The 21,643-nt window shown below is 39.9% G+C and overlaps 1 protein-coding gene across 1 annotated transcript in view; it reads right to left on the bottom strand.

Annotated features, from left to right (window-relative positions):
• Positions 1 to 20,278, bottom strand: part of C5H3orf70 (chromosome 5 C3orf70 homolog) — a 79,979-nt gene extending 59,701 nt beyond the window's left edge. The window contains exon 1 of the mRNA XM_020153962.2: positions 19,867 to 20,278. Within this exon, the coding sequence (XP_020009551.1) occupies positions 19,867 to 20,062 (196 nt within the window). The 5' untranslated portion in view covers positions 20,063 to 20,278. The remainder of the gene's footprint in view (positions 1 to 19,866) is intronic.
• Between the last annotated feature and the right edge of the window lie 1,365 nt (positions 20,279 to 21,643).

The following is a 21,643-nucleotide window of genomic DNA, read 5'->3' as shown; positions in this document are numbered from 1 at the left end:
ATTATATACACAAATAACCAAACCAGTAATAACCAAATTACCGAATTAATTTAAAGTGACAAATAATGTTTTTAGTATATGTGCTGCTGCAGTGAGCACAATAAGGCTATGTTTTCAGTTGCTTGAAACTTGACCCCACTAAAGTAAATTAACTCACAGAGAGAGAAATTAGTCAATTCACTGCCACGTTTTCAGTTGCTTGAAACTTGACCACACTAAAGTAAATTAACTCACAGAGAAAGAAATTAGTCAATTCACTGCCACAGCATAGATTCTTTACAGTATGTCAGTTCTGAAGACTTTAGTGTTTTTATACCCTAATAAAATAACCAAGTAAAAAGTGAAAAAGTTCAGCCACGTATGGTGGCTCATATCTATAATCCCAGCTACAACAGAGGCACAGGTAGGAGGCCTGCAGTCTGAGCCCAGCCCTTAGTAAAAAGCAAAAATAACTAAAAATAACTTAGTTTAGTTATCCAAAAAATAACTAAAACAAAAAAGGGCTGAGGACATGACTCAGTGCTAAAGCACCTGCCTAGCAAGAAAGAAGGCCCTGATTTCAAACCCTAGAACTGCCAAAAAAAAGTAGAAATGTTCACTAAACTAGATGCTATGCCTCTGTGATACATAAATCTATCAAATACAGCTAAGAATGTAAAATTCTTATTTCTAAAACCTAATCGGAGATTAATTTTCAATTATATTGTTATAAATAAATCATATTTACATTCTACATCTCTGAGACAACTAAGCAATGACTGCAGCTGTAAAAATGATACCTCTAAAAACATTTTAAAAATAAGTTCATGAAGAAATTAAGTCAATTCATACAAAAGGATCTGTGTGTGTGTGTGTGTGTGTGTGTGTGTGTGTGCGCGCGTGCGTGCGTGTGTGCGCCTGTGTGGTACTAGGGTTTGAACTCAGAGATAAAAAGATCTTTAAGCCCAGAAATGATTTGATAATTTATCCTTATCTTATCCTAAGAACACTTTAGACCAATGAACAACTTGCCAGAAAGTCCCTGTGTTCAACAACTTCAAAATAAGCAAGCAGAAACCAGGAATAGAATCAATTCCCATGCTGTGACATCAAAACACCAAAATGGCCTAGAAAAGATAAGATTTGGTGAAATGGGAGTTCAATCTGTAGCAGAGAATCTAGACACTGCTTGACTTTCTTCCCTACAAACTGATTTACTTTACTTCTTATGCGGGGTGGTAAGAAACTACAATCTCAGTTAGAAAACACGCATCCACATAGAGAAGCACAGCCTTCCCTTCCCACACCTGCAGACTCACTTCCTTTGTGGCCCAGAATAGTAAATAATGTTTACATTTACATAGTTTCAGAGGGTGGAAAGCAGTGGTTTTGCTTACAGGATATTCTCAAGTTTCAACTATAATTCTTACAGCACAAAGTAATGCTCAATGTCAGAAGGTGAGATCAAAAGCTTGAAATCAAAAACTTTGCACCCTAAACTATAGGGAACAGGGGCCAACAGAAATTATGATTGCACCAATATTTGATCATCAATAGGCTTCTGTTGCCTTTAAAGTTGAAGATGATATAATCAACTATTTTACACTGAAAAGATTTTAATAATCTCCCTCAAATTCTTTATTTTAGCATTCAGCTCCTCTCCCAATGAATAGAATACTTCACACTCACATTCAGAAACTTTTGAACCGTGGGCCCTGGGTGCTGAATTCTTATTGTTGCTGTCACTGTTGGCTAGGAGTCTGCACAATCAAGAGTACAAAGACAATTATAATTGTAGTTTCCAATGCTACAAGGTGTGATGGTATTTGCTAATGCTCACAACTGTACAATATATCACCAGCAGCTGGCAAATTAGTAAGCATAGCTCAGTGGTGGAGTACTTGCCTACCATGTGTGAGGCTCTCCATTGGATCCCCAGTGTCACCAATTAGCAGACAGTTCTTTTGCTCAATTCGGATAGAAATCACAATTAGGCAAGGTGCAGTTCCCTCAGTCTCGGCAGCGACAAAACCTGAGTGCCAGTGGCCCTCAACTCTTAGCGTTACCCTATTTCCCAAGTGATTGCAGCTCAGCTCCCAGTCACTCTTGGTGGCCCCTCAGCAGCAAGAGCTAATAATTCATAGCAGCATTTGGAACTCTTTCAGCAGGTACGGACTGCAGCCTTGTCAGGCTTTCTGCTCTCCACAGCCCTTCACCTGCTGCATTCTCCACAGTCTCTACTCCCCCCGCTCTCAGGAATCTACAGCCGCTTCCCCAGCAAACTATCCAGTACTTAACTCTGCACTTGGGGGCCATCTTGGTGTTATCTGTTTTTTATGCAACCAGCTCAGCCCACTCTCCCTGAGATAAAAGATCCTAAATAGGTGGATGAGGCTTTACTGGGATCTATGCTGCAGCACAGTGGGCAGTGCACAGGAGGGATGTCCTCTGGACTGACCCAAGGAAACAAAGAGGAAAACTGCTTATATAGTCAGTCACACATGGGCACAGTCTTCTGTCTGCTAACAACTTCTTTGCTTAGTCATACTGGTCTGCACAGGCATACTGAGCCTGTCTTGGCTGTCATGGGTGGAGGACTGGGACTTCTGCAAGGTAGACAGAGACATCCCATGGGCTGTGGGGCCATCTGAAACTATCCCAACCCAAGTGAACCCAGAGCCACTGCAGGGTATCTGGAGTGATCACAGCGAAAGCAGTCTCCCAAGGAGGTGGTGGTGAACCTGATGGCCTCCAGGACAGAAGCAGAGGCTTCGGCTATAGTTTCCATGGCCAAAACAAGGTTCCTCTGGGTGTCTGCAGCAGGAGTGAAGTCTCCTCCTGGCATTTGGAGCTAAAGTGAAGTCTCTTCCAGTAGCTGTAGGGCATTTAAAGGAGCTATGGCTGTCATGATGACAGCTCGCCAGATTGCTGAAAGAGTGGCTGCTTAATTGACAGTTCCCGGGGCTTCCATAGAAACAACCAGGTTGAAGTGGCAGTTGCCACTACCTCTGATATGACTTCAGGAACCCAGCAATATTGCTCACAGCCCAGTTGGACTGAGGGCTGTGACAACAACAGTAATGGGGCAGCTTCCGCTATAGCTGGGAAGGGTCTCACAGCTGGCAATCAAGCAGTCAAGATGCTTACTCTCACCCACTCCGACAGCTTCTGTCATTTAAAAGGAACACAAAAACATTAAGAAGTGTTTTTAACTGAGATCCCATGTAAAATTAACATACTTCTCCAGCAAACTCTCTCCAGTATTTATTCTTAGACAAAATCCTAACAGAAAAAATATATTCTCTTGGGGAAAGTCAAGTCTCCCTTTAATCTGTCTCACCAGCACTGCACCAAAATAAGTAAATAAATAAATAAACAAACTAGGATTCAGAGAGGCTTCTGCTTATTTTATCTAGCAAATGCTATAATCAAAGAGGCTGAGTCTTCCATCTTTTTCTGAAAGTAACTGGATTTGTATATGATTAGCCTGGAAGGGACACTAAGTTCAAAAAAAGTAACTGTGTTTTATGATGGTGTCCATGATCTCTTTAGCGTTTCCACTTTATGTAAGGCAGGCAGATTCCTGGCTGAAAGTGAACAGGGGACCCAAAACAGGTCACCCTCCCTATGAGTTCCCAGACATTTCCACTGAATCCTACCATACAGCACAACTGGAAGCACTCTGAAGCAGAGAAGGTCAAGAAGATAGATGATCTTTAGCTATTTTCTTTTCTAACTTCTAGAGAACTTAGTGGTATATTTCAATCATAACACAGATGTATTGATTTTTAAATAAATATTCTATCACTGCCTTTGTACCAAAAATATGACAAGGCAGAAATATGGCTTTAATAATGCTATAGAACAGAACAACACTATTGATAACTGTCCTTAATAAGACTGGCTTCACTGAACAACAAAAAGCAAATACTGGGATAGGTCTGAATGCATAATATTTAACTGAGTAATTGCAAACAATGGTACCTGAGTTTAATTATTTAACAAATATTCACTGTGTACTCTCCATGTTGGTCACAATTTTTTAAACTCAATTATCTGCCTCTCTTTAATAGAAAATTTCTCAGAATATAAAACAGACCTTTAAATTATTAAATTTTTAAGGGATGCAGTGATTGAATGAGCTCATTGAACAACGTATCACTTTTACATCTTTTTCCAGGTAGAGTTATCAAAATGATAGCTGTTCATAAAATGGAAAGTTTCACAGAGGCTCATATGTTGAATCTATGATTCTATTTAAAGTGAATTTAAAGTTAATCACAGAAATTAATTACACTGATTATAGCTTTAGCATAAAATATGAAAATATTACAGCTCTCTACCCACATTTTCACAAGCTTAATGTGAAATATATATTAATGTTAAAACAGATTCACAAGCTGCTAAAAATTGCTAATAATAATTCTTTGTTACTCAGATGACATTTTGTGTTACTAAATAAAGTTTATAACAATAAAAACACTTTACAGGTAGATTCACTCAGTCAATGTAAAATTATGCAAAATTACAAAAAAGGAACTAGCTCCTTAAAATTTAAATACCATACATAGTATTTTCTGGAGGCAAGAAGTAAGACTAAGACAAAACTTCATTTCTGCTAAAACTATTAGCAGAACTCTATCCTCATTAGCTCTGGAACAAAGAACCAATCTAAATAACATACAGAATTACCCCTGCTTGCAACTAGTGTCAAAAGAAGAGGCTGACATCATTCAGAAAAATTTCAAAAATTACTCTAACACTTGGGATAGGAGAGAAATAGTCTATAATTTGTAAGGTTCTCAGAATGACAACTGAGAGGTTATAGTTCTATAATAATTTTATGGGAAACTATTATGTTTGATTTTTTAAAGCAACTTTATCAAACTGTATATTCCCTGAATTTAATATCAAGGAGACATCAAACAAGCCCAAACCGAGGAACATCCTACAGAATAACTGTCCAGTACACTTTAAAAGGATCAAGGTCATGAAAGACAAAAAAAAAAAAAAAATGTCTGAGGAATTCTTCCAGATTACAGAACACTAAAGAGCCCTAACAATTAAATGCAACGTGACATACTAGATCTCATTCTGTTCCAGCAGGAGGACATGAGTGGGGCAAGTGAGGAAATCTCCATAAGGTCAATGGACTAGGACAGTGATCCAGAAATGTTTTCATGTAAAGTTCCAAGTAGTAAATCTTTCAAGATCTATGCACCACACAAGGTCTCTGTAGCATATTTCTCTTTGATTTTAAATGTGAAATCGGTTCTTAACTCACAGGCCTTACCAAAGATGCAGTAGGCCTGATTTTCATAACCATATTATTGAATGGTACAGTTCATATTAACTTTTAGGGAACAGGAGTAATGAGTACAAGAAGTAGTACTGTTTTATAAATTTTTTGTAGTATGAAATTATTTTAAAAAGAAAAGAATGAAAGAAAGCACCAAGAAAGTAGGAATCCTGGCTATCTCCTTCAATGCTATACTCCTAGCACCTAGTTCAGAGGTTTGCATTTACTTAGAGCATGAAATGGGCAGATAGAAGGGTGAGCAGGACCTCCTCCAGGAGAGCTAGTAGAAAGAGTTAGGATAGTGAGACAGATATTAGCAGTGGGCTAAAAAAGTAAGATGTTAACATAAGAAATAACTTGCTAATACTTATACTGTCCAAAGATGAAATCAGTAGTTCTCTAAGTCTCTACAGAACCTGGTGGCCATCTTGGGAGGGAAAAAAAAAAAAAAAGGATATAGAAAAGATTCAAAGTAACAGGTTGGACTCAGATGATTTTTAAGTTGCTCTAATTTTATATTCTGGCTGATTCTATTTAAAAGCACTTAGTGACTTAACACAATCATGACTGCAAATCTAAGAACATTTTATAAAAATGGCTGTACTTCCAAAAGCAATCTACATGTTCAATACAATTCCCATCAAAATCCCAATGACATTCATCACAGAGATTGAATTATGTATCCCAAAGTTCATTTGGAAACACAAAGACTGCGAATACCCAAGGCAATACTAAGCAAAAAGAGCAATGCTGGAGGTATCACAATACCTGAGTTCAAACTATATTACAAAGCAATAGCAATACAAACAGCATGGTACTGGCACAAAAGCAGATATGAAGCGAAGTGGAACATAACAGAGACCAGATATGAATCCACATGGCTATGCCCACCTTATTTTTGATAAAGTCACCAAAAACATACAATGGGGAAAAAGACAGCTTTTCCAACAAATGTTGCTGGGAAAAGTGTTTATCTGCCTGCAGAAGACTGAAACTAAATCCATGCCTGTCACCCTGTACTAGCATCAACTCAAAGTGGATTAAGGACTTTGATATCAGACCTGAAACCTTGGAGTTAGTACAGGAAAGAGCAGGAAACACACTGGAAGCAACAGGTATAGGCAAGGACTTCCTCAGTAGAACTCAAGTGGCCTAGCAACTAAAACAAAGAATTGACAAATGGGACTACATGAAATTAAAAAGCTCCTGCACAGCAAAAGAAACGGTCTCTAAATTGAAGAAACCACCCACAAAGTGGGAGAAGATGTTTGTCAGCTATATGTCAGACAAGGGACTGATAATCAGAATACACAAGGAACTTAAAAAACTAAATTCTCCAAAAATCAATGAACCAATAAAAGAAATGGGCAACTGAACTAAACAGAACTTTTTCAAAGGAAGAAGTCCAAATGGCCAAAAAACACATGAAAAAATGCTCACTGGTCATAAAGGAAATGCAAATCAAAACCACACTAAGATTCCACATCACCCATTAGAATTGCTACCGTCAAGAACACCACCAACAACAATGTTGGCGAGGATGTGGGGAAAATGATCTCTCATACACTGCCAGTGGGAATGTAAGTTAGTACCACCACTATGGAAAATAATATGGAGACTTCTTAAAAAACTAAACATAGATCTGCCATATGATCCAGCAATCCCACTCCTGGGGATATACCCGAAGGAATGCGACTCAGGTTACTCCAGATGCACCTGCACACCCATGTTTATTGCGGCACTATTCACAATAGCCAAGTTATGGAAACAGCCAAGATGCCCCACCACTGACGAATGGATTAAGAAAATGTGGTATTTATACACAATGGAATTTTACTCAGACATAAAGAAGAATGAAATTTTACCATTCAGAAATAAATAGATGGAAGTGGAGAACATCTTAAGCAAAGTTAGCCAGGCTCAGGACAAAAATCATATGTTCTCTTTCATATACGGATTACAGACTTAAAACAAATGCAGTAAATTATTGGATGTGGGTCACACACTAAGGAGAGAATGCGCATGGCAGGAATAGGGAAAGGGAAGAAAACCTAAAACTTGAAAGTGGCTGATGTGCTCACTGTAGAGGAGCAAACATGGTAATCTTAAATGGGCACAGGCCACTATGGGAAGGGAACTAGGAAATAACAAACCGGTCTTACAGAAATGGACCAACATGGGTTGTAGTACACATGTGCATGGTAACAACACTAGGAATCTCTCTTTACAGCTTTCTTTATCTCAAACTAGCAAAAACACTATGTTTTTCTTATTATCTCTTATGTTTTATCTTCAACAAAGTCAGAGAACAAGAGGGTGGAACATGTTCTGCTGGAAGTGGCAGGGAGGTGGCCCAAATAATGTATACGCATATAAGTAAATGTAAAAACGATGAAATAAAATACACACACACACAAAAAAATAGCCACCATAAAATAAGATAGTGTAATATAACTAACAAGATTAACACTGCTATGTAGTAAATGTAGTAAGGAGAACAAACTTATCAACTACTTGCCAGGACAAAAGGACACAGGGTAAGTATAGTGAAAATATAAATTGATAAAAGTTAAATACAATAAAAGGCAATTATTTAAACAGCAAATATGCTAACAATATTAGTAATCTATTTTAATCTATTGCCTAATTAAGTCAATTTTACACTTGTCCTTTTACCAAAACACTTATAATCAAACAAAAGAAAATTGTAACAAGTTTTATATCATTCCAAGTGACGAGCAGATTGTCAATAAGTGACGTGGTAGCCAAGAAGTAGAGCCTATACAAAACAAATTAAAACATAAGCAAAGTTTTTACTGAGGTTATATCAATGAAAGCTGAACAGCCACTGAGATTTTGGCTTAGAGACATCCTCAAAGAAAGCAACTAAAATATCAGCCAGCTCTTCCAGTGTACCTCTTGAAATATAATCCTTCAGTAAAGGTAAATTGGTATGACTTTAAAAAATAATTCTTTTTCTTCCTGGTTTTCCACTGTTGAGGAAGTCATTTTATGTTATGTCAAATATATAACAAAATAAGCCTGTGAAAATATCTTACTAGGGCTGGAGGTGTGGTTCAGTAGTAAAGCATGTTTACTATGCATGAGGTCCTGGGTTCAATTGTCAGTACTAACACCCACCCTCCCCCGCCAAGAGAAAAAAAAAACACTAATGTTTAAGTTAAAAATAAATATATTGAAAGAAACTAGTTTCTCAATGAGTTTCTATATAAAAAGTTATAAACAGAAAAGTATTTTTCTACAATTTTTATTGGTATCATTCACATACCATAAAATGGATCTTTTTCAGAATATAAATCAGTAGGTTTTATTATTATAAACATTAATACCTAATTCCTGAACATTTTCATCACCCCCAAAAGAAATCCCACACGGATTACCTGCAGTCCATCTCTATTCTTCCCTAACCCAGCCTGTGGCAGCCACTTAGCTACTTTCTTTCTATATGGACACTGCAGGTAAGAGAAAGCCCACAATACACAGGCTTTTGTGTATTCATTTAAGATGTTTTCAAGGTTCATCCCTGTGTTGGTATGAATGAGTCTAAGCATGTACTTACCACACTTTGTCCATCCATTCATCAACTGATGGGCTTGTAGTTTGGCTTTTTATCAATAATGCTGCTATAAATGTATGTAAGTTTTTGTGTGGACATCTTTTTCATTTGTCTTGGGTTATCTGGGATAACTGCTAAATCATATGGTGACTTTATGCTTATCTCTTTTAGCATGTTTTCCAAAATGTCTGTACCAATTTGAATGGAGTACAGACTCCAATTTCTCTACAAACTCATCAACACTTCATTATTTTCTTTTTGATTATTGCCATCCCAGAGGTATAAAATGACATCTGTGATTCCAAAAGTAATTCTAAAATGGTTTGATAATCTAAAAATTACAATAACGAAATGATTGTCCACCTTACCCAAATCCAAATAATTTTACATACATTGTGATTCGACCTGAAAGTTAACTATGAGAAGTCTATGACGAGATGGTAATTTCTCCAGTGTTCTGAGTGGAGGTGCTTACCATTCAACACGTTAATCAACTGATAACGCTTTGTTAAAATGGAGTTTGTCTGATGCCCTGCTCAACAGACAAACTTACTGCCTCTTATTATACTGAATTCATATGTACATGTATTTAAATTGCATGTTGTTGTAAAAACAGACAAACAACATAGCAGGAATTCTAAAACAGGATTGTTTCTGGCTGCATGAAATACTAGGCAACCTGACTAATCTTCCTGCTGAAAACAATTGAAAAAATTAATATTCTGCACTGCACTGATGAACTGACAAAAAAGTAAGGAATATTCAGGAAACACTAAATAAAATGGAAGGTAGAAATTTGATGAGGTGGTAGAAAGGTGAACATGAAGTTTGCTTTGAAGATTTATGTCAGAATAAGTTAAAACTTCAGCTTTCGTTTCCATGGTCTTTTGAAGGAGACAAAGTTAAGGCTGACCAAAGACAGTCTAAGAGGAGACTACCTGAAAAGCTGGCATCAATGTAAGCGTGCATTACAAACATACTTACTCCTACAGGGCTTTACATACCTGAACTCAGGACGTGAGGAAAGAGGGGAGAAAAATTGTAGCTCATAACCAAAGGATCCTTCAACAGGTTTTATCCAAGCCTCTCATTTCCTAATAGCCCAAATATGTCAAGCTATTTTATTTGTCCAGTTCAAAGCAATTCTGAACCAGCAGTGCAGTACCCTTGGGCATCCAGCAGAAGTAAAGCAAATCCTATCTATAGGAATTCCCAAGGTATAACATTCCAAGAAACAAGTTCACAGATAAAAATGACAAAATATATAAATGATAAAATATTAAAATGGCAAAATATATAAACATGACAAAATATAGATTACCAGTAACAAGGAAAACTCCAGTAGAATCAGAACATCAAAGCTTTACATAATTAGAACTACCAGGAACACAATATAAAATAAGCATGTCTGTCATGTTTAAAGAAAAAAAAAAAGGAATTAAAAATATGGGTTAAAAAGTAACTATTAAAAAAGAGCAAGTTGTTTTCAAAATAACTGAAAAAGAATCAAACAGAGACGTCCAAGCCAGGCATGGTGGCACACACCTATAATCTCAGTACTTGGGAGGCTGAGGCAGGAGGATTCAAAGTTTGAGGTCAGCCTGGACTACATAGTAAGAAACTGTCTCAAAAAAACAAAAATAACAATAATGTTGCTGGTGGGAGGACAAATGATACAACCCCTTTGACCCAGAATTTGGCAAAATCTAACAAAACAATGAACACATTAATTCTTGGATCCAGCAATCCAGTGCTAGGACTTTATTCTAAAAATAATAGCTCTACGAATATATATATATATATATATATATAGCAATGGATCCACAAACTATTCACTGCAATACTATGCAAAGTAATAAAGTATGAAGAAAACCAAAACCCAGCAATAAGAAATTGGTTAAAAACCTACTGAAAATATGTAGGCATAAAGAAATGAGAAGGGCCTTGATGAATGAATATGGAATGATTTTTAGGATACATTTACAATCTAATGAAAAAAATCACAAGGCAAAAGGTAACAGAGTGTGACCTACCTTTGTTTAAGAAAAAAGGGAAAACATAAATGTGTGTGAGTACATAAACATACACTCATACATATACAAATGTGTAGATACATAATGCATATTTTGTAAAAATGAGGCATAAAATGTTACCTAGAGGCTATGAATGAGAATGGAGTAGAAGGTATAGAAATAAAAATGAGACTTTTTCAGGTTACAGACTGTATGACTTCATTATGTAACAATCTGGAAATAATGTTAATAATAAATGGAGAACAAGTTAGTGATTGCCAGGGATTGGTGAGGCATGGGGACTGAAGGGGACAAATGCATGTGTCCATAAAAGGTCGACGTGATCTATCCCTGAGGTAATGGATATGATCTTTATCTTGCTTGCATCAATGTCAATTCCCTGGTTGTGATACAGTACTGCAGCTTCACAAGGTGTTACCACGGGAGAAATCAAGAAAGGGCACATGGGACCGCTCTGTTATTTCTCATGATTGCATGTGAAGCTGTAATTGTCTCAAAATAAAAGTTTGACTAAAAGATTTAAAAAAGCCAAGTCCAAAGTTGATCAGAATCAGAAATAAGTGAACCCAGGTAACAAATTATACAGAAAAAAATTCAAGAAACACTGAGCAGTGCACTCTGAGTATGCATCCTCTGTAGGATACAGTTTGAAGACAAAAGCATGCAATTTTGAACTTTACTCATCCATTTGTTGTTGATACTGAGATGGTAAATTCTAAACCATCTTGTTTGCAGTTGAGCACAGAACAAATGAGTAAACACCATGCTGAGTTTGAAAGCAGAGTGCTTACTAGCAGAGAAGGGAAAGGTGAAAGACACACACACACAGATTTCCTCCATCTGTCCACTCAAAGAGCCTAAATGCAACAACGTCCAGTGGAAATAAGCATACCCAGAACACAAACAATGGTTTCCACATCATTGCTCACAAAAAAGAACCTGGGCTTCTCACAAAAATAGCTGATTTCTAACCTAGGGCAGAGAAATGAGAAGGCACGCCTGTGACACCTTATTTCCTGAGCCAGAAAACTGGGAAGTGGTCTGAAAGAACACAGGCACAGCAGGTGGCTTGTAGGAAGGAACTCTCCTGGCCAATCTTACGACAATTTGAGCATTGAAAAGAATGATCCTTGATTATAACACATTAAATAAAAAGAATCAGTCAGCTAATAATAATACTCAAAAGCCATCTGGATGAAATCTCTGAGTTCAACAGACTTGGAAGCTAGTAATAATTAATGGTCTGTGTGAAGATTTAAACAAAAAGAGGCCTGCACCAGTTAAGAATTACTTGAGGATATGCAAATATATTTTACCTGTTTAAAATTATGGTACTGGGCTGGTGGAGTGCCTATGCCTGCCTAGCAAGTGTGAAGCCCTGAATTCAAACAACAGCACTACCAAAAAAAAAAAAAAATTGTATTATTCAGGTTGGGCGCTGGTGGCTTATGCTTATCATCCTAGATACTTGGGAGGCTGAGATCGGGAGGATCAAAGTTTGAGGACATCCTATAGTTCTTTAGACCCTCATCTCTAAAATAACCAAAACAAAATGGACTGGAGGCATGGCTCAGTTGGTAGGGTACCTGCTCAGCAAGCATGAAGCCCTGAGTCAAACCCCAGTCCCACCAAAACAAAACATTATGTTATTCAAATATATTATTCAAATGTTTTATAGAGAATCATTTCATAGAGTTCATAACCACTCAAAAACATTCAATGTGTATTACTGCCCTTCTATTAAAATCAGAAGCCATTCACATTTTGCTTATTTAATTTGTTTGTTCCAAAAAGAATTTAAAACAGCTGAACTCATCCTTACCATACCTTGAATGGAACAATGAAACTAACAGCCCTGCTGCCAGGTGGTTGTAGCATTCTGACGGCATCTACCCTAGGCCTCAAGAGGTACTACATGTGACCTTGGGCAAGCTTCCTAATGGAAAAAGTGAGAACAGAAAAAAAAAAAAATTGACCTTACAAGGTTGCTATTAAGATTGAATGAAGTAACATGTATGTATTAGTTACTTTTCCCCATCACTGTGACAAAATGCCTGGCAGAACAACTTAAAGGAGGAATGATTCACTTTGCTCATGGTTTCCATCATGGTGGGGAAAGCATGGTGAACAGGAAGCAGAAGCAAGACAGGGACAAGGTCTAGGTAGAACCTTCAAAGGCATACCCCAGTGATCTACCACCTCCTAAAGTCTCCACAACTTCTGCAAATAGTGCCACTAACTGGGAACCAAGTAATCAATGCATAAGCCTGTGGGGGACATTTCATATTCAAACCATAACAAGCAAAAGATTATAACTGCGCTGCTCATAAGCATTATGTGTGCTACCTGCTATTGCTGAGGTTGACAGACCCAGGATTGACACACCAGTTAGATGGAGGGATACCTCTATCAGCTTTCTTTATCTCTGGAAGAGCTCTGAAGAAACTAACCTATTTTCAGATTCCACACTGTCTTCTTCAAAACTGTATCCTCTTTTCCTTCATTTTCAAGAAAAAAGCATAAAGTGACTCTAGCATCTATTCAACCTTTCTCTTTTTTTTTTTTTTTTTTGATGGGGGGGGCAGGTTTCACAGTCAACCTTCTTGACTACATTATCTACAGTCAGTGTTGTGGATATGACTAAGCTGTCCTTTAGGAAAGCCCACTGGTATTCTCCCAGGCAAGTCAGGACTTAATTGTGAGTTTCCCTAGAATTACAACAGAACAAACAGAATAACACAAAAACTACAGTTTTAATTTACTAACAGAAAAAACTATATTTGCCTGAAGGTCTGACAGCAGAATTCTCTAATCAGCTCCTTCTGTCTGTAGAGGCAATCTGCAAATAGGAAGCCGAATTATAACCAAATGTTTGGGACAATATGACTAGAAGAGCCAGACTTTCTACCATCTAGGCAGAATACCACTTTCTCTGAAAAGTCCTGAAAAACATTTCCAAGTTCTGCCTCCCAAATTCCCATTTTTTCACATTTCTATGCTGCCCCTCTACCTCCTGTGACAGTCTTTCTTTAGATATGCTAATATCATCTATTAGATGATATCAAGTCCCACTCTTCCTGCTTTCAACCTGAAAGAAACAGACATCTTTTAAGATGCCTTCTGCAGAAAACTGAGCTCATTTAGCAGGTGATTTTTTTAATCCAACTCAGAGTTCTGCTGTGGCACCTACATCATGGCATGTACACCCACTCAACCCCATTGTCTCCTTCTAATCACTTTCTCTTTCATAACCCTTCACTTGGATTTTATTCTCCACCATATTCAATGATTTCTGCCATTCTCATTCTTCTACATTTCACTACTGCAATCGATACAACTTGTCCATTTCTTAAACACTTTCTCCATCGTTACCTTTAATGGAACTGAGCTCTGTTGGTTCTCTTCACCAACTTTAAATTACTCTGTTGTACCAATGGTGATTCTGAGTCCAGGTCCAGAATCAGGCATATCTGAATCTAAATCCAGGTTCCACTCTTCACTAGCTATGTACCCAAAGAAAGTTACTTAACTTCTCTAGGTCTTTTTTCTCAACTTTAAAATGGACATAATCACTAGTAAGTCACTAATATTTGGCTAGTAAATGCTCAGAATAAACTTACTCGGCATGAAGTAATCACTGAATAAATATCAACAATCTCCACTGTGTCCTAGTTCTCAGTTTCTGGCACTCTCTTCTCTTTCTATGTTGAAAAATTCAACAGCTTTGACAAATACTTCAACTGAGTATACTCCTGAAGTCACTATCCCAAGACTAAACCTTTCAGTAATAAAAATCACTACTAGTATATTTCACCAATATGTAAGAAATAACCTGAGGAAACCTGGTTTCATCTTAGTACTCGTTCTTCAAATACTCATTTCCCTTGGCTCCTTAATACTATACTTTCCAGATTTTTCTTCTCCAGCCATCTCTTTTCAGACTTCTCTGGCAGACTCTAATACTGGTGTTCTAAAGGAAAAGTCTAAGGATTGTCTTCATTTCCCATCCTACCATTTCTCCCTTGGCAATCTCACACTTCATCCTGGCTACAACCCATAAATAAAAGTAGATGACTTCCACACTATCTCTAGCCCAGACCTCTCCTCTGAGTTCTAAATGGTCATATCCAGCTGCCTACTGACATTATCGTGAGATGATAAAAACAGCTTAAACTCAGCAGAGCCAAACCTGGACTCATGATCTTCCTCCCAATCCTACTTCATCTCCGTTCATCTAAGCCGCAAAATACAGAATTCTAGAAGTTTAGACGTTACCAATTTTTTCTCTATTTTTTGTATTAATGTGTATTAATCATAAAAATGGGTTTCATTGTGACATTATACACACATATAATGCACTTTGAGAAGTTGTCCTTAATAGCCTTTCTCTTCCTCTCCCTCCAAGTTTAATCAAGCCTGTGGATTTCACCTTAAGTATCTCTCAAATCCACTCATTCATCTCTATCTCCACCAATCTCATTTCTTCTTCTTCCTAAATCTCCTTTACAGTACCTCCATATGATTAACTCTTTCCTATCTCCCTTCTCTAGCCAAGACATGTCTTTTTCTCTCTCAAAACACCTCTTAGATACCTTCACTCATGGCCAGAATGGTAGCTCACACCTGTAATCCCAGCTACATGGGAGGCAGAGATAAAAGGATCATGGTTCAAAGCTGCCTAGACAAAAAGCATGAGACCCAATCTGAAAAATAATTAAAGCCAAAAAGGCTGGAGGCATGACTCATGTGATAGAGTGTGCTTGCCTACCAAGTGTGAGGCCTTGTGTTCAAACCCCAGTACTAGAAAGAAAAGAAACCTTCACTTATTAATTCAACCCAATATCATTCCTTACTAGGAAAACATTAAGTAACAGATTCAAAGTCATGGTTTATTTAGTCCAATATTATCTTTGAAACCAACAAGATATTACGGCCTTCTGTAGTCAGTCATTACTCAAACACACTAATTATGTAAAAATGCATTAAGTACTATACAAGTTACATGTCTTTTATAGATGTGTATGTATTTTCAGCTTTCTCTACTTCCTAAGATTGTAACATCCACAACTTATCATCGATCATTTTAGGCTGAACTTCTTATATTTCGCTTTTTTTTTTTTTTTTTTGGCAGTATTGGGTTTGAACTCAGGGCCTTGCACTTGCTAGGCAGGTACTCTATCACTTGAGCCACTCCACCAGCCCTGACTCTTTTATTTGTTCTGAGTCTACCTTTTTCAAATATGAAGGAACTCCTCTCATTTTAGCACTCTCAGCTTCGGTAAACAAACCAACACTTTCCTGACCTACATCATTAGCAATTTTAAAGAAATTACAAAAATAAATAAAGCATGGATCACACTCTTAGACACTGTTTTTATCAGCTGTATTCCATAGCTGTATTTTTGTCTCCATAATAATGTCTCATAAGGAGAAGGTGATTAAGACATGTAAAACAAAATAAAAGGAATCCTGCTTAGGACTGACGTGCTGCACAAATGACATAAAATGAAAACAGAACTTCTCAAATATGTTAACTCTATTTCTCCTCAAGAAAAATGCTATTTGGGTAAAAAGGGTAGAAAGAATTGATGCCTAACCGGGTGAGGAGACAGTAACAGAACACCTGGCTGCTTAGATGGCACCGTTGCTCGTAAATGGAATCCCTGAACTGCTGCCAGTGCCGGAAGCACAGAACCAGAGCCTGGCCAAAAGCAGGAAAACAGTGAATGAATGTAGGTCTGATTGTTGAAAAACCAGAAAGAAATGCCAACAATGATCCAGTATACTTGACGTCAATCCTTTTCTAAATTCAGATTATTTATTTAAAATCAGCTCTTAACCATTTAGAAAAGAAAATGGTAGGCATTTGTAGAACCAACCTGAGTTGTAGTATATTAATCTAATACTTTTGCTTTAAGAGGATGTTTGTATAGTTAGATCACAGATCAGAAAGAAGCAGCAAAAATCCTGTGTTGGTAGAATTTCAACAAAACATACAAATGGATTGCGTTTTATGAATGTGGACATGAGAAACACAAGATGGGTGATCCTATACTTGGAGGACTAGGTAATCATGTGGACAGCCATAGCTAACAAATACTCATTAACTTTTTTATTTTACTAGCATATAATAGTTCTTCAGGGGACACACTGTGATATTTATATATATGCTTATAATATATCTTAGCTAGATTTACCCCCTCCATCAATCTCTCTCTTTTCCCCTCCCTCTCTTCTTAGAACAACTTCAACAGGTTTCATGCTTCTATTTTCATATATGGATATAAAATACATTCACCATATTCACCCTCATTCCCCCTTTCCTTATGCCCACCTACCTCCCACTGGTACCCACTCCTGGAAATGACTTAACAAATACTCATTAATGAACTGCTATCAAGCTGAAGAGCAGTCTACCAATAAGGTTCTGGAACCTATTATGTGGCCTTCTCCTGTTCAATTATTTAATCAATGACTTGAAGATGTGGAAGGTTTCTATAGTACTGTTGACATCTAATAACTATATGACATGAACTTGAAAAAATAACTAATTATACAGTATAATATTTTATACTTTCTACACAATATTTTATAGTATAAAGAATATATACTATAAAAGAGCCAGGATTTAAAACACAGTAAGTCAGAAAAATGAGTTGATTCTCCTAAAATAAAATTTAGAAAAAACACCCAAGGGATCACTATCTGTGTCCAAAAACATACTTATCACTTTGAGACAGGCAAACTGTAACTTAATTGCCACAAATGTTCCAAAAAAAAAGGGCCTCTAGACTCTGGTGGCACATGCCTGTAATCCTAGCTACTTGGAAGGATTGTGATGAGATCACTTCTGAGACCCTCCCCCCATCTCCAAAATAACCAGAGCAAACTGGACTGTAGGTGTGGCTCAAGCGTTAGAGCACCTGCTTTGCAAGGGTAAAGCCCTGAATTCAAACCCCAGTTCCCCACCCCCACAAAAAGAGCCGGTTTAATGGCTTTAGCTGTCAGCAGGCTTAGTTGATGTGATGGCAGCAAGCATTGTACGATAAAATGTGGATGTCAGGAAAGGTTATATGATACTAGCTGCAGCATTAACAGTAACTTAAAGGTGGGAGGTGACCGTCTTTCTCCACACTGGACTGATTAGACCACAAGTGGGATAATGCCTACTTTCTAGGGTCACAGTCTTCACAGGATCACTACAACACTGGCACATGTTCAGAACAGAACTAGGATGCTAGGAGCCTGGAGACTATTCCATGAAAGGAAAGGCAAAAGAGAGTGGCGTTTATACATAGGACAAAACAATGGCTTCGGAGGAAAATGATGGCTATCTTCACTCAGTCATTTAATGAGCATGAAGTTCAAACCACTTTCAGGAAAACATATTTCATCTGAGAATGTCCATTTCACAGAGACAAGATAGCCCACGACTGCGAGAAATTCTTATGAATGTTCAGATATGCATGTCTGAAGAGTTGAAACAACCATGATCTAAAAAATAATTGCATTATTCCATATGGTTTCATACGGTACAAATAGGACCAGTGGAGAGAAGGTGGTGAGTAACTGATTCAGTGCCTTATAAGGAAGGGTATTTTAAGAGTCAAGGCCAGGAAAGGAAGAAGCTTTGCATAGACTACAAAGTTCCCAACAGTGATGGTACTTAGAGGGGTACTGCTGAAGTAACACAGGCACTGACCTGCACCATGTTTAACCTTCTTCACATACCACACTATGATCTGTTCTTGCCCAGGAAATGGACCCTCACCAGATTCATCCCACTGTGGACTTCAGCACCCCAGGTTTCCCATGGTTGTTCCTTCCATTCTGTACCCTATCCCCACAAAAGCAATGCTTTCTAACTGGGGCCAGGTCTGAATCCAATCAAAATAGAGAAAATAGGAAGACACGAACCCATCAACAGATAGAACACACACACACACACACACACACACACACACACACAAAAACAGTACCTCTCCATGTGCCTTGAATTTGCAAAGAAAATGCAAGAATTCTGTGTCATTTAATTCGTAAATTCCACTAAAATACTCAATTATGTTCAATTATTGTAAATAAGTAATTGCTGTATACAGCATGACTAGTGGTGAGCCATTTTCTTCTAAACAACCAAGGAAAAAGTAATTTTAACTTACAATCACTGGGAAAATTCGTGTCTTAAATAAGCACTCCAAAACCCTCTACTATAAGACTGTGTGCATTCTAACTTTAGAATATATTCCTGAAAAGAGAAATGATTCATCAGACAGAGTAGGCCAAACGCCATGAACTAATCAAATTGTGGAATTCTGATTAAATAGCTACTTAAGTTTAATCTATTTAAAGATTACAGGATAAATAGAAAGAGGCCTAGATCATTTAGTTCTGGCTTTGCTACATTAGATTACCACCATTTAAAGCTTATCTTCACTTTATTTTTTAATAAATGCTGCAACTGGGCATTTAAGGAGTTCGCTCTCCAAACTATTTTCTTTTAACTTTTTGGAAGCAAGCCCTCACACTTCAGAGCGTTCTCAACTTGAACACAATAAACGGGACACAATTCCATTTCCCAGGGCTCCTTCTTTTTAAACAGCAGTCAGAAGACAAACGCGAGGAGGTACAGAGGCGCCTGCACGGAGCCAGCGTCCCCGAAAAGAGGCTTCCCCTCCGGTGGGCATCAATGCTGCCACCTCCACCATTTCTTAATCCACTGCCAGGACGTTCTGGGTACCAAAGAAAAGGAAAAGGTGATTCCGGTTTTCCTGGGACGGGGAGGTCCCCTTTTGTGGCAATGACTACAGCCAGGTTCTCCCCACCCCACCCCCCGGGATTTCCTCTCGTTGCCAAGGCAGCGCCAGCGCCAGGCGTCGCGCGCCAGGACAGCTCTGGCGGCCCACAGCCCAGGGAGGCCCCAGCCTGCGGCGCCCCCCAGACCACCGCGGACGGACGGAAGGAGACGCGGGCCGACTTACAGTGACACCATCCTAGGTGACAGCACCAGTGCAGCTTGAAGCACTTGCCATGGCTGTGCGTGGCACAGATGGACAGCCCGTCGCACGGCTGGAAGTCGGGTCTACGGGCCGCGCAACTCCGCGCCAGGGCCTGAGCCTCGTCCACTTTCTCGCTCTTCCAAGCGCGCTCCGGCGCCGGCGTGGCCGCCGCACTCATCGCCTCTGCCGCGGCGCGGGGCCGGGTGAAGTGGCGTCCGGGGCGCGGGCAGGCAGGCGGGACGCGGGCCGGGAGTCAGGCTAGCGCGGGGCGGCGGCGGGAGCGCGGTGTCCCAGGCTCACGGAGAAGCAGCCCCGGCGGGCGGGCGAGCGCTGCGACGGGGCCGGGCCTGCAGCCTCCCTCCTCGGTCGGTCCCTCCCCTCCTGCTTCCCTCGGCCGCCGCCGCGCCCCCACGCGCACGCGCACACGCACGCGCCGCCGGCGAGCCCGGCCTCACGCACGCCCTGCCCGCCTCCCGCCGCGACTGGTTCCTTGGCAGCCGCCTGGGGCCTCGCGCAGATCCGAGGAGGGCGGGCAGCACAGACGCGTGGCTCACACGCACGCTGGAAAACGGGCACCCACGCATCCACGCTCCACCGACAGCCGTGTCCCCGGGGCCGCAGCCGCCAACCCCTCAGTGGGCCGCCCGGGCGCGTCTCCCACCAAGGTTTCCTCGCGCGCACGCAGCCTCTCCGCGCTCGTGGCGCTCATTTCCCTCTAGCACGGCGCCCACCTCCCAAGGGGTAGGGAAGAGCCCCCGTCCCGCACGCCGGGGCAGGAGCCATGGGTCCACGGCACCAGAACCTGGTGATTCCTGCACCTGTCCGCCCCAAGCTTATCCAGGGCCGCATCCCGCCCACATGCTGAGCAGGAAAGCAACCGGCTGGGCACACTGTGTGGGTGATTATGTGGGGTCTGTGTGGTGGGTCTGTGTAGTTGGATGTATGAGGTTGGACCCATGATACCTGGGGGCGGGATGCATAATGCGCTGAGTTTTCGATGAAGCGTCTGTGTGTGCATGGGATGTGTATGACTAAGGTACAGTGTGGGGTGGCTGTAGTTTGGTATTTGTGTAGAAAGAGTGCCTGTGTGTACGTGGCCTGTGGATGGGTATGATTAATTACATAGTGTGTATACGGGGTGTGTGTGGCTGGATGGTGGGTGTGACTGGCAAGGCATGTGCCTGGTGTATGGGTGGAGTTGGCACGGATATGATCATGCAGATAGGACTCGTGTCTGTCTGCCTTTCAGTGTCAATGCCCACCCTGGCCAGTGAGTGTGACTTGTCTGGATGGTGGCTGCCACTCCCTGCACACAGTCGGCTTGTGTTCTTCCCTCCTGGCGACAAGTTGCACCAAATAGATTTTCCATGCCAGGCTCTGCTTGCTGAGAACGGACCCCAGACTGGATTCAGTGAAGAGAAAACAAAGCATTTGTTCCCAGGGATGCACTGTTGGGAATTTCTGTTTCCCTGCAACAGGGCCAGAACCAAGCTGGAACACAGAAAAGGAAGGGACACCCTCTCTGTATTTGCCAAACACTTCTCAGGGCACAGGAAAATGCCTGTAATTACCGAGGTTCAGGTACCAACAAAGCCTTGAACACAAATGCTGCACTGGAACATGTTGATGCCAGGTTTCCATTCCCCTTCACTTTATTCCTTCCCTGCGTTGCACTGACAGGAAACTCATCCTGGATTTGAAAGAACAAAATCCATCCACAAGCCCTGAAAATCCTTGCTGCTGTAAGCAATCTTTCATA

Source organism: Castor canadensis, chromosome 5 (genome assembly GCF_047511655.1).
Source record: "Castor canadensis chromosome 5, mCasCan1.hap1v2, whole genome shotgun sequence".
NCBI lineage: Eukaryota > Metazoa > Chordata > Mammalia > Rodentia > Castoridae > Castor > Castor canadensis.
Note: the sequence above shows the minus strand (reverse complement) of the source record. Positions and strands in the feature narration are given on the sequence as shown.